Source organism: Plectropomus leopardus, chromosome 8, assembly GCF_008729295.1.
Source record: "Plectropomus leopardus isolate mb chromosome 8, YSFRI_Pleo_2.0, whole genome shotgun sequence".
NCBI lineage: Eukaryota > Metazoa > Chordata > Actinopteri > Perciformes > Serranidae > Plectropomus > Plectropomus leopardus.
In genome coordinates, this window is record NC_056470.1 from 14874957 (window position 1) to 14887900 (window position 12944).

Below are 12944 nucleotides of genomic sequence, written 5' to 3' on the forward strand. Positions count from 1 at the left end.
GATGAAATCCATTACCGTTTGTAGTCCAGTCTTCCTCCTCCTGCTTCATTATGCATCATCAGACTGTCTGGTGTCTCCTTGCTGCCAGCTTTGTCCGCAGATGACTCAGCGGCCTCATCCTCCACCTGCACTGCCTTCTCTAAGCTTTAATGGCCTCTTGTGCTCTAGTGCAACCTCTGTTTGGCGTCGGGCCTTATTAAGAAACAAGGTCTCTGGTTGTTGAGAATGTTCTGTCCTTTGGTTTAATTAAGCTTTAGAGAAGAGGGACAGAGACAGACGTTTAGTTTTCATTAAAAAAATGGGAGGAATCCAAATGACAGAGTAGCATTCATGTGGTAGAGGGCTTCCCACTGTCTGTGTGTGTAGTAAAGCGCAGAATAAGAGTGTTCATATTGTTTGTTCTGCTGTGTTTCCCTTCAGGATCAGAGCTCTGACATGAGGAGTCAAACGAGGAGGCCTTTGAAGCGTCCCAGGACGGTGAGCTATCGCAGCACAGGTGCTCTGAGGTGAGGCTTTGTTAACTGTTTAACAGCAGGTGTAATAGCAGCCGTGACACACTCCTGTCAGGTACAACGTCCCTCACTGCAGCGCTGTTAGCACATTTGTTTCAGCAGCTGTCAGTACAGCTGAGAATCCCCGGCGATTCTATTGTTTCTATTTTAGTGTATTTTTGTTGAACAAGTTTTTTTTCTCTTTTGACAAAATTGTTTCTATTACCTTATCTTTTGATTAGACAGACAGTGGTGCCCAACTTTTTTAGCTAGTAACACACAGTAAAAATATTTTTTTATTTAAAAGGAAGAAAAAAAACCTGGGCATATGTTGCCTCTGTTTGTCAAATTTAGAGACATAACAGGAAATAAGGGGACAGAAAGACAGGGAATGACATGCAATAAAGGTCCACAGCAGCATGTAAACCAGGGATGTTGAGGTTAACCTATAAGGTTTGGACGCACTAAACCAACCAAGACTGACTGATGCGTTGCCTCACATAAGCATAGATAATGAATCCTGAAAAATGTTATAAATGACACACTGAGATCACCCAGGTGAATGTTCTGAGTATATGAACACCATTTCTGTTTTCTGTTTGACTGAGAACATCAGTCACATCACAATACAATAAAACTAATCTGGATATTAAAAAAAAAAAACACGTAATGTTCCACCTTAATGTTAGAGCTTTCATATTGTACTCTGCATCAGTGAGTATGTCCTTGTTTTATTTTATTTATTTATTTTTTAAATCTTGGCTTTACATGACCTAAACAAAATGCATTGCATTGAAAACACTTTTCTGTTTTATGATTTCCTGTCACTGTGTAAAAAGATATATGTGTCAGGGTCTTAGGGCCACCTGCTGGACAATCACTAAAAGGACATCACACGAAAAGGTCCAGGATGTGTTTCATTGGTTGTAACCCCTTATCACCAGTCACGTTTACAGCCTTGTTTAGTAAGCTGGATATACCAAATAATATTTTCATATATATTTAGTAGAAAGTTCGGCCACAGGCCGGAGAAGAGGTCTATTAACGAAGATGGGATTTCCCTTTTTTCACGACATTTTAAAGCATTTTTACTACTATTTGCTAAGCCACTTTACTTTGAATGAAACATATCTGGCACAAGTATCCAATGATTGTCACCAAATAAAATGTTTGATACAGATGCAGGATTGTGCAGCCATAGTGGAGGTGTGGCCATCATATAATAATGATAATCATTGTATCTTTCTGCACTTCAGTAGGCCAGAGGCTCAAATCATCTGTCACCAGACAGGACTTTTAAACCGTATTTCCTGTTTATATATCAGGCAACTTATGTCACTCGTTGCCTAATTTAGCATCTCACACACAAACACATCTCAATCCTGTTCACAGCACCCAGAGAGTAAGGACCACACAAGCTAATTATAAAGGGATTGAAATCTTTATTTAGCCTAATACAGTACAGTGCAACGGTTCAGCTTAATCCAGTGTTAACCCCATGAACCCTGGGCCCAACATGACTGGTGAACATTGGCCTGATAGCCAGCATCATATCCGTAGTATCTAGGTGGAGTCAACATGTTGTAGCTCCTCCCTCTGTGATAAAAGTTGCTACGCCAAACCACACAGGGTGTAGAGATTACAACACACATAATTTATGATTCCACATCCTGATAAATAAAACTGCACTACTCAAGAAGAGTAAAGAGTTGGATTAATTTGACTGTTGGAGGGGGGGGATCTTAAATATCTGGGCATGATTATTAAGCTGGAATGTGTAACATGTCTTCCTCTCTCACAGATAACTTCCCCTCATTCTTTCATCTCGTTTGTGTTTTTAGATAACATGAAGATGATCCTCAGGCATTGTAGGATGAAGAGGAGACATTTCCACCATGGCCAGTCCAGTTGGTGTGGATGAAATGACCGGGGTTTGACAGCAGTTCGTATGTGTGAGCTCCAAAGTAATCTCTCTGGGCCTAAAAAAAATAAATAAATTTAAAAAAACATTAACGTGAGATACCCACACTGAGACGCTGCTGTATCAGTCATACGACAGTGCTCGTTCTATTCAACCAACAGATATTTAACATTTTCTAAAAACCATCAATAATACATGTTAAACAGATAATTAATTAAAGTTTATTAGGTATTTTTCCATAATTGTTAGTTATACTATATTTGTTTTGTTTTTGTTGCACACAATATTATATATACTAAACGAAACATCTGTTGATTTGTGAAACTTTAAGAAATTGTTGGTAAAACATCTATAAGCATTAGATACATAAATGTAGCAGAAATCTGTAAAACTTTAATTGTTAATTGCCGTACAAACTGTCTAAAACCATTATTTTGGTGACGCACATAAGTAGAATGAAAAGTTAAATTTCTATGGGTGTTTCTATGGTATCTGCAATGTTTACAGATGTGCTTCGCTGTATTTATTGACATTTAACAGGGTAATATTATCAGTTGTGACTTTATAATGGCCATCCAAATACTGTTTATAGATGGTTTATTAGCCAATTATTAACCAGTAACAAAGTCTTACAAATATCTTTTTGTTTATCTTAACAGTACACTGACATATCTTTGTGAAAACATTTGAAGTGAGAAACGGACAATGCAGTAACAGACTCTTAATTCATAAGTTTGACCGCCGTTCATGAGCAGTGTGACAGCTACGTTAGAGACTCATCAACTCCTATTATTGTTGCGTTCACAGAAAGGAAAGGTATTAAAATGCCACAAGGCAATAGAGAAAACAGAGGAATGATTCCCACCCCAGATTATCTGTTTAATGTACTACTGTCAGGATGTACTGACAGTTTCAGCAAATATGACCAAGTTTTTAGAAGCTACCAACTACCCCTTAAACAAGTACTTTGACATATAATATATAGAATGTTACAATGTCTGTAACAATAAACTGTTAAAATAACATAAATTATAGCATTACTATTACTTAAATATATCATTAGCATTTTATTGTTCATAGTAAAATAACTGTCAACCAAAGTTTAAATAACTAGCAAATTAATATTTGTGAATGGTGATTATAAAGTGTTAGCCTGATATTAAATCTACAATGATTAAAACAAACAAATCTCATATATAGAGCCAGCAGTATTTGACATTTTTGTTTGCTAATTGATTCAAAAAATGACAAAATGTTACTGCTCTGTATATTTATGCTAATGCACAAGACAACAAAGTCTTGTGCATTAGTCTAAACATAGATGAGTAAAGTAGACATAAACAAGTGTCGGGGTCTTAAAGCCCCCCCATCTCAACACAAACACACACAACAGCTACACGGGATCTTTTTAATCCGATACGCCTCCACACTTGGCCATATGCTCAGTGGGCTCGGCTCTGCAGCATCAGCTGTTGTCTTACCTGGAGGAGGTTAGCTGGCAGCTTTTCGTGTCTGTAACCATCGTAGAACGACAGAGCTGTGGTGAAACACGGCATCGGGATGCCGTGCTGCACTCCAGTGCTGATTGCTCTGCGCCATGACTCCTGAACAGAGAGATTTGACAGGTTAACAACAGTTTGTTTTCATGAATGTAATGCAATTTAGTCTTAATAAAGCTTTGTTCATGTGAAGCCAAGAGCAAGAGGTCTTCACAAGGCCACTCAGTTCCTGGTAACTGAGATCCAATTCAAGCCAGTTCCAAATTATATTCAGTCCAGCCTATTGCTGTGGGCGCACTATGAGCTTTTGTTTTTCAAGGAAAAGATGGAAAGTGAGAAGCAGAGATAAAAATGCTGCTTTTGGCATGGCTGCTTGTTAAAGGAATACTTCACCTACCAAATGATCACTTCCATATCAATTACTTGGCTGATTTTACACTGAATTTGTGAAGAAAACTTTATTTTTTTCCACAAGCCTCCACGGTGAATGAAAGGTCCAAAAAAAGAGAAAATTCTTGATGAATTGAAGTCATAGGTAACTACGTTTGCATAACCCAATTCTTTTTTTATGCCGTATGCCAGAAACATGCCTTTTTGCTCAAATGTTGCTTACTTTGTAAACAGATGTTTTAATGTACTTTTACTGTTGTTAAACGCGGCCTCCTGTTACTCCAATTTATCAAGAATTTCTCAGTTTTTTGGATTCTTAGTTCACTGTGGAGGCTAGCAAAAAAACAACTTCTTCCCTGATTCGAGTGACTGTTTGGTTGGGGTGAAGTATTTCTTTATTACTTATGCTGCCTCCAGTGTGGCTCTTTGAGGCGACTCAGGTCTGACTATCTGCAGACTGTTTTGTTGGGGTGGATTGACGTAGGATTTTTTGTCCGTTAATAGAAGATTTAAATTAAGAACTCTTGACTAGTCTCAGAAGACTGTTTGATTAATGTATAAACAAAGAAAATAAATCCACTTCTCTTATTAACAATACAACGTAAAAGCAAATAATCAGGCTTCTGTTCGAAAACTATTTGCCATATATGGCATCTCGGACAGCTGACAATTTAACCAACAAGTGGTGCTGTTTGCTCTTTTTGTTATGAAAGAGGAAATAACTTGTTTTGTGTGTCTTTCTCAAGGTGGTTATTGCAGATTGGCCTTTGGCCACTTCCTCCTTCCTCATACCTGACAGTCCTGCACAGCATCACTGAAGAAACCGTCCAGCAGCAAGTTCTGCAGCTCAGCGTTCCTGTCAAACGCCTCTTTGATTTTACCCAGGAAGACACTGGAGGAGGGGAAAGGGCCGTGTTAGCCAACAGTGGTGACAGAGAAAAGACTGCTTACAGTAAGGGAACACTTGGGCTAGATAACTGTAAAATGCATGTAAAATACCATTACCAGGTTAAGTCACACTGAGTGTTATATTTGATTTAGGTTTACGCAACATCTTTGCCAGATTACACAAAGGAAACGAGTGTCTCAACCTGAATTTCCTCATTCTTTTCTCACCCTGACTGTACAGGAAGCAAAATTTCTTCCTTAATCTAGATTTCTCACTCCAGTGTTACTCATACGGCAGTGACAGAGTACATTTAATAACTTCCTTTATGGTGCTACATTAAGACTCCTGAAAGACTTATTCCTCTAGCATTTTTAATCATATGCAAATTCTTAATAAAACTTAAGGAAATCTTACAAGTTGAATTACATCCACAGGAAACTTCTCCATTTTATTCTTCTTTCTTCTCAAGAAGTTCTCTCTTACACTGACTAACCACAGCTTTCACCATCAATGTGAAAGATGCCTGTTGACATGAAGTTGCGCAGGGCAGCGGTGAGGCAAACACAAGGTTAAATGTACCTTCGGATGATGCAGCCTCCTCTCCACATCAGAGCGATTCCACCGTAGTTGAGGGACCAGCCAAATTCTTTGGCTGCCTGCCTCAGCAGCATGAAGCCCTGCGCATAGGAGATGATCTTGGAGGCATAGAGGGCCTGGAGGAAAAAAAAGAATTAAGTAATAAATTTTGACATAGTGGCCAAATTCTAAATGCTGTTACATCGATCACTGTATAAAAAAGTACATTTTACATTCAGAAAACTTGCTGATTTACAGAGTGCTTAAAAATGTTTCTGGTAATAATTTTAAACTGCAAACTGTGAACCTTCATGACAACACGCTGTTGTATAAGACTGCATCAGTTTTAGCATGCTGTACCCAATAAACTGGCAAATAAGTTAATTCTATATTTTGTTTTACCTTTCTGATATCCTCCAGGAAGGTGGTCCTGTCACCGCTGAATTTGGTCCCCTGCGGCCCTGAAAGGCTGCGGCTGGCCTCCACTCTCTCATCCTTCAGAGAGGACAGACATCTGGCAAAGACAGCCTCCCCTGAGACACACAGAAGGAGCGGAAGAGTGGAGGAGACACAGGAAAAGACACGGACAACAAGGTTAGCTCTCCGCATACGTCACATTGTTTAAGAGCCACTCAAGACAGCTCGGTAAACGGTAATTTGGATTTCCTGAGACTTCTCACAACAGATGGCTACATATGTTATTCAAGCCACAGCCATGTAGCCAGAACACCATGTTAACATAAAAACAAAAGATCAGCATGACTCAGCAGTAATAATGCTGTCAGAAAAACAGGGCTTGCCTCTTCTGCATTAGAAAAAAGGGACTGCCGGCTTCCACATTAAAAACGCCAATTACACTGTATCACCACTGTATCGAGATAAGAGGAAACAACTGTTGGATAAGCATGAGCTAAGCTAGGTGATGCAACCCACAGGCAGGGGAGACGGCGAGAGAAAATGTGAGTGAACTATCCTGGTAAGGAATGTTTTCTCTTTTGGGGGCAGAAATCCATCCATGCATACAGTACCGGCCTGTCCGCCTGCTCCACACTGACTGGCTCAGCTCTCACACAATGAAGCTTTTGTAATGCCTCTATCTCTCTATCACAAGAGGATCTACAGTGTCGAGAGGGATGAGGAAACATCTTTTTTTTTTAAAAAAATCAGTGATCAGTGTTTGCAGGAATTTGGTGACAAGTTTCTGTTAAAAAAATTCTGCATGACTTAAGTTTAACAAGTTTATCATGTGAGTTCCTGCAGGGTTTCTGGGGATCCTGAAACAGTCTTAAAAAGGCTTTGAATTCATCATTCTAAGAATAAGGCCTTAATTGGTAATAACATGTCTTAAACTAATTTTTAAAAAGTCTCAAAAATGTCACAGTTGCATTGTAAAATGCCAATCTCATATTAAAAAAAAAAAAATTGACAGAATATCTCTCACACAAAGAGATCAGAACAGAGGAACGAAACGACACTCGCTATCTAGCTTTCATTGTACCGTTGACGGCATGTTTAACAATTCAACAAAAATTGTCCATTTAGTCAAGATTTTGCAGCATGTTTGAAACCAGGACAAGGAAATGCATAAGAGACACGGAATATTTTATGCAAAAAGATTTTCGAAAGTTTTTTGTATGGAAATGGAAATGGAAACAAGTACAACCTCCAGTTATTACGCAATCCTGTTCTACCTTCATCTCTGCCATGAGACAAAAAAAAGTCATGCTTTTCCATTCAGCATTTGGGCAATATTGTCCCTGACCCTAGGTAACTGACCCTGGTTCAAGTTTTTTTTTCCACTTTTGTTTAATGTAAAATTTGTCTTAAATTTCATTCAGAGTGGAATTAAAAGTCTTAAATCTAACTTGCTGTGAGATGTAGAAACCCTGAACCCTCTAATTTAAACTATGCACATGTCCTGGATTATTAATCTTGCCCCCTGACCTCCATGGCTGTTTATGAAACTGATGGTCTTAAAGTCAGAGCAAAGACCAAATCTGCGGAGGAGTATCACAAATCCTCCTTATGTCACTAGAGATGAGCAGGCCACTAGAAAAGCCCTCAATCTTCTTAGTGGCAGCAACATATCGATCAAGTTCTCTAGAGGAAGCTCACTGGAAACACTGTGCCGGCTAACTGGCAGAGCAAAACATTAGCCAAAACAAGTCATTAGACCTACATTGACTGCCCTTTAATTTGTTTAAGCGGTGTTGAAATCTTAGCTTGTGTGACGTAATGTCTTTTGCCATGTCATCATGACAAACACAGTTTACTGAAAGCAGCCAGCTTTGGAACACACAAGGAAACCAGATACTTCCTTGGCTACAACCTCCTTTCTTCCTCTTACCGATCAGAGTCACAGGTGTGCCGTACTCCAGGGCAGAAATTGCCGTCCACTTCCCTGTGCCTTTCTGTCCAGCACTGTCGCGGATCTTGGGCAGCAGATGTGTACCATCAGAGTCCCTGTATTTAAAGATGTTAGCCGTGATCTCGATCAGGAAGGAGTCCAACTCTGTCTTGTTCCAGCTGTCGAAAGCCTGAGTGATTCATGTCAGAAACGTTGTTTTCACATTGGATAATACAGAACTGGCATGACAAAAAAATTACATCATATAGCTCACCTGTGCCATCTCATCGTGGTCCATGCCCAGGACATCCTTCATCAGGTGATAGGCTTCACAAATCAGCTGCATGTCGCCGTACTCGATGCCATTATGGACCATTTTCACAAAATGACCTGCACCCTCATCTCCAACCTGCACAAGCAAGCCAGTCAGATCACTGCGAGACAACTTTACATGATAACAACAAATCACTGTAGTAAAAATTAAACACGAATTAAACTCACCCAGTCACAACAAGGCTCTCCTGTTCCGACCTTGGCAGCAATGCTCTGGAAGATGTCTTTTATGTGCGGCCTTCAAAATAAAGCAAGAGTTTCAACTGACTATCATACTAAAATCTTCTTAGAGCCATTCACAGATGTCTGACTTAATTAGTAATAACTATGTTTGTTTTGTAGTCTATGCCCTTAATACAACAGCTGAAAGTGTGAGGAGACTCACCAGGCCTCCTCATGTCCTCCCGGCATGAGTGAGGGCCCATAACGCGCCCCTTCCTCTCCACCGCTCACTCCACTGCCGACAAACAGCAAGCCTTTCTCTTTCAGACTCTTACACCGCCGCTGTATGACAGAAACACATACATACTATGACAATATCTTCAAAGAGAAATACAGATTTACTGCTAGTCAGTGATTCTCTTTGACTTACTGTTGTGTCTCTGTATTCAGAGTTGCCACCATCGATAATGATATCCCCGGCATCAAGAAGGGGAACCTGAAAAAGAGTGATACAACGCCAATTGATGTATCTGTAGGACTCAATTTTCCACAAGTGACTGCAAACACATTTGAGCATAAACTACCAACCAGTTTGTCGATGAAGTCGTCCACAGCCTGCCCGGCCTTGACCAGCAGGATGATCCTCCTGGGTTTCTTCAGTTTGGACACCATGTCCTCCAGGGACTCTGCTCCAATAACCTTGGAGCCCTTCGCCTCATTGTTCAGGAAGTCGTGCACCTTGGACACGGTTCGGTTGTAGGCGCAAACCTGTTGAAGAGGTTTGGTGAATAAAAAAGCGTAAAGTGGAACAGCTTTTACTGCCAGGAGTTTGGGGACTTAAACACAGAGAGGATCATCTTACCACGAAGCCATGGTCGTTCATGTTCATGATGAGGTTTTGGCCCATGACAGCCAAACCAATCAGTGCAATATCCGCTCTGTGAGGAGAAAAGAAACAATATAATTTACTAAGCATCTGATCAGAGACTAAGCACCAACAATGAATGGATAAAAGTTCACCATGACACTCGAAAACCTTTCGGACTTATTGTTAAGAATATATTTTTTCATAATGTATATTAAGCCCATATGTTTAATATCTTCTGTACTAAAAAAAATGGCTGTTTGATTTCCACGTAAAATATTATGTTACATACGTTTCCACTAAAGGCTGGTTAGCTAACAGGCTAACCGCTCCGTGTAGTAACTGGTGGAGATTACTCTCACAAAACTAAACGACTGCAAAGTCTGCAATGATTTCACCTCACGTATCAACGATAACCTCTCCACTTTACCGACTATCTAAATAAGTAAAAACTAATTTCGGAACTTACTCAGCCATGGTTCTCAGTGCGTAAAGTATCCGTGAAGTAACAGTGCTCAAATGACAGTCAGCCTCACACACCAGTCCTCTTCACTCGCCTTTTACTTCCTCGTTCTCTTCTCAACGTGACGACGACAAGGGGAAACTCACGTACGCCCCATGTAGAGTATGAGCCAATCAGATGACGGCTGTCAAACTGAAAGGACGTGATTCGCGAATTCTCATTGGTCCAGAATCCTGAGGAGACGTATCTGTTCTTCTATTGGTCCAACTGGCCGTCAGTCAAAATACGTAGCCTCACACCCCCTAATGAATGGTGAGCGATTATATGAGGACCTGCCTTAAATGTGTGTCCTCAAAAAACAGTGTTGAAAAGAACATTTACTAAGCACTGTACTGAAATTCAGTGTAAAGGAAATTTAGAATTTTTTTTTAAAAAAAGTCAATATAAAAAGAATCAGAGGTACAACTTTTTGCTTTATTTGACAGATATACTCTGTAGTTACTTTTCATGTAAAGCAACAGAGGGTGAGCATATCAAATACCGTGCATTGTCCAATGCATTATTCAGTATTGTCCAATATTTTATTAAATAAGTAAATGCATGAGAGGAAAAAAGAAAACAAACTTGTGTTCCTCTGTTGTTGTTGTTGTTGTTTTTCTTTTTCATGTTTGGTGACATACAAGTCTATGATTCCTTTCCAGGATTTTTGACAGCATACTACTATACTGTGCTGTTTTGCATGATTTTCGATGACATACCAAGCTTCCACTCAAACTTGAATGGTGTTTCTCCACTAGAGCTTGTTTATGAAAGTTTGATGGTTTAACAGGTAGCTTTTCAGTTTTATAATTACATTTGAACAAAAATTTGATTCCACCAAAGACATTAAATACATGCTTAGGAAAAGTGTTCCAGATGTTGTCCGTTTCATCAATTAGATTAGAGATCCAGTTTACTTTGAAAGTATTATTTAAGGTTTCAAAATATATCACCCCCATACCTCCTTTACTTCTGGGATTACATTTAAAGAATTTCTTTCTTTAAATAATGATATTTATTTCTCCAGGTAAAGTTATATAAAGCCTTATCTATTTTTTGTAAACTATAGGGGCCATTTCAAATGACAAGTACACATAAACAGATCTGGATATACCTTCAGCTTTAGAAAAAAGTACTCTACCATTCAGTGAAAGATCTCTCATCAACCACATGTTAATCATGCAGCGTTTACTATTATCAGAGAAGCATTTCCTGGACATCTTACATTGATCTAAACATATAGTCTTTTTTCTGTATTGTTTTTGTTTTTTTCAGTGTAGTGTTCCTTTTCTTATACTTACCATTAAAAAAATGTATGTTTAATCCAGGGTCAAGAATCAAACCTGTGCAGACCAGGCATCTCCTCTGGTAGCTGTGATTTCAACCCCATTCCAGCTCCCTCTCCCACCCCTTCCTTCTCCTCCACCCCCCTCCGCTCCCCAAACCCAAGAGAACAGGGTGCCAGCAGAACCGTACAGCAAGTCAGCCCACAGTATGTCTTATACACAGAAACAGAGTTGGAGTAATCCAGAAGCACCTTTTTGCAAAACAGTGTGCTGGACCAGAAGGAGACTATGTCCTTTCCAAAGATCTTCACTGTTGATTAATCAGGAATACAGTAACAAGCATGATTTCCATTAAGAGAGCAGCAGGGAATGACTTCCAGTGTCCATGCAGCCGTGAACTCACTGTAATAGCGAAGTGCCTCATAGAGTACTATCCAATGCTGTGGGACAGATCTGGGACCAGTGAAGCTGAGTGGGCAAATCACTATTCAAGTATTCAGGATAAAATTTTGTTTCATGGTATTTATTTGACTATGTTTTGCATGTCTTGTTTTTGTTAGGAATCTGTAAAGCAGCAGCTTTTGAAAAGGGTGCAGAATGTGACAACCCCCAAGAAGAAGCAGGGAGCAACTCCTTCAAGGAAGAGGCCACAGAGAGCTTTGAGAGCAGCCAGGAGACGTCCAGTGACGACACAGATGAGTCCACCTGCTCAACTTTGATCTTAGAAAGATCACCACAATCTAGATGCAACACCCCAGAGGTTGAATGGTTGGATGGTAAGTACACAAATGGACACAGTGAATAGTGCTTCAGTGTGAATGCAGCTTTTACAACTACTCTAAACAAGGGTCAATTCCATCTCTTTAATTAAGTAAATTCAGCTTTGTCATCATGCAGTTTTCAACACTTACTGTTTTGGATTACACATCTAAATGTCCCAAACGGAAACAATGTAATTTCAGGCTATGTTTGAAGTGTTAATTGGTAGGGTTCATGTTTTCCAGTATCCGAAACTACTGAGAGCCAAAAGAACCAGGCAAGACATTATAAAACTCTTCAGGAGATATACAAAACCAAGACCAGACTCAACAAGAAGGATGTTTCCCAGCTGCTAGACGTCGAATTCCAAGCAAAACCTTCATTGACTCTGATGCCATGAAAGAGCAGGACAGGCCTACCAAGATTCTTCAAGCATATCCCTGCTTCAGAGAACTGGATCACGTAAGCAAATGTTTTCATTTCAAGTAGGCTTATGCTTAATCTAAAATGAGAAATAGTCTGGGAATATAGAGTCGGATGATTAATCACAAATGATTATCACAGATCAAAGATTTATATCGAGATCTGCAGTATATATAGACTCTACAAAAATATTTTAAATGCACACAAAAATATTTATTGTATATGAATATTAGAAAAACTTTCACATATAAAGCGTTAAGGTTCATTAACATGTTTCTAATCCTCACAAATACTTCTTGATCTAAATGTTTGTAGTAATAATCCACAAATATGAATTTAAAATGATTGTATGTATCAGAAATACATTAGCAAACCCTTTTACATGTGGAGGTTTATTTACATTTATATATACAACAAGAAGTGATTTTGTTTGCACTTGAAATATTTTTGTGGAAAGTTGTAAATGATGAAATATGTACGCTAATTTCTCTATGCACATTC

At 39.2% G+C, this 12944-nt stretch overlaps 1 protein-coding gene and 1 long non-coding RNA gene across 2 annotated transcripts; one reads left to right on the forward strand and one right to left on the reverse strand.

The window, feature by feature from the left end:
* Window positions 1–1913: 1913 nt before the first annotated feature.
* On the reverse strand, window positions 1914–10031 carry pgd (phosphogluconate dehydrogenase). Its single transcript, XM_042491110.1, has 13 exons — window positions 9943–10031; window positions 9471–9546; window positions 9197–9376; window positions 9039–9104; window positions 8832–8950; window positions 8615–8684; window positions 8388–8522; window positions 8114–8303; window positions 6169–6299; window positions 5770–5903; window positions 5094–5193; window positions 3894–4016; window positions 1914–2470 (listed from the first exon to the last, which is right to left on the reverse strand). Exons 1-13 carry the CDS (start codon window positions 9948–9950, stop codon window positions 2351–2353), a joined length of 1452 nt encoding a protein of 483 aa, XP_042347044.1. The 5' UTR covers window positions 9951–10031; the 3' UTR covers window positions 1914–2350.
* On the forward strand, window positions 6283–12349 carry LOC121946512. Its single transcript, XR_006106026.1, has 3 exons — window positions 6283–6360; window positions 11822–12037; window positions 12266–12349. It is a non-coding gene; the product is annotated as an uncharacterized LOC121946512 (long non-coding RNA).
* Window positions 12350–12944: the final 595 nt, after the last annotated feature.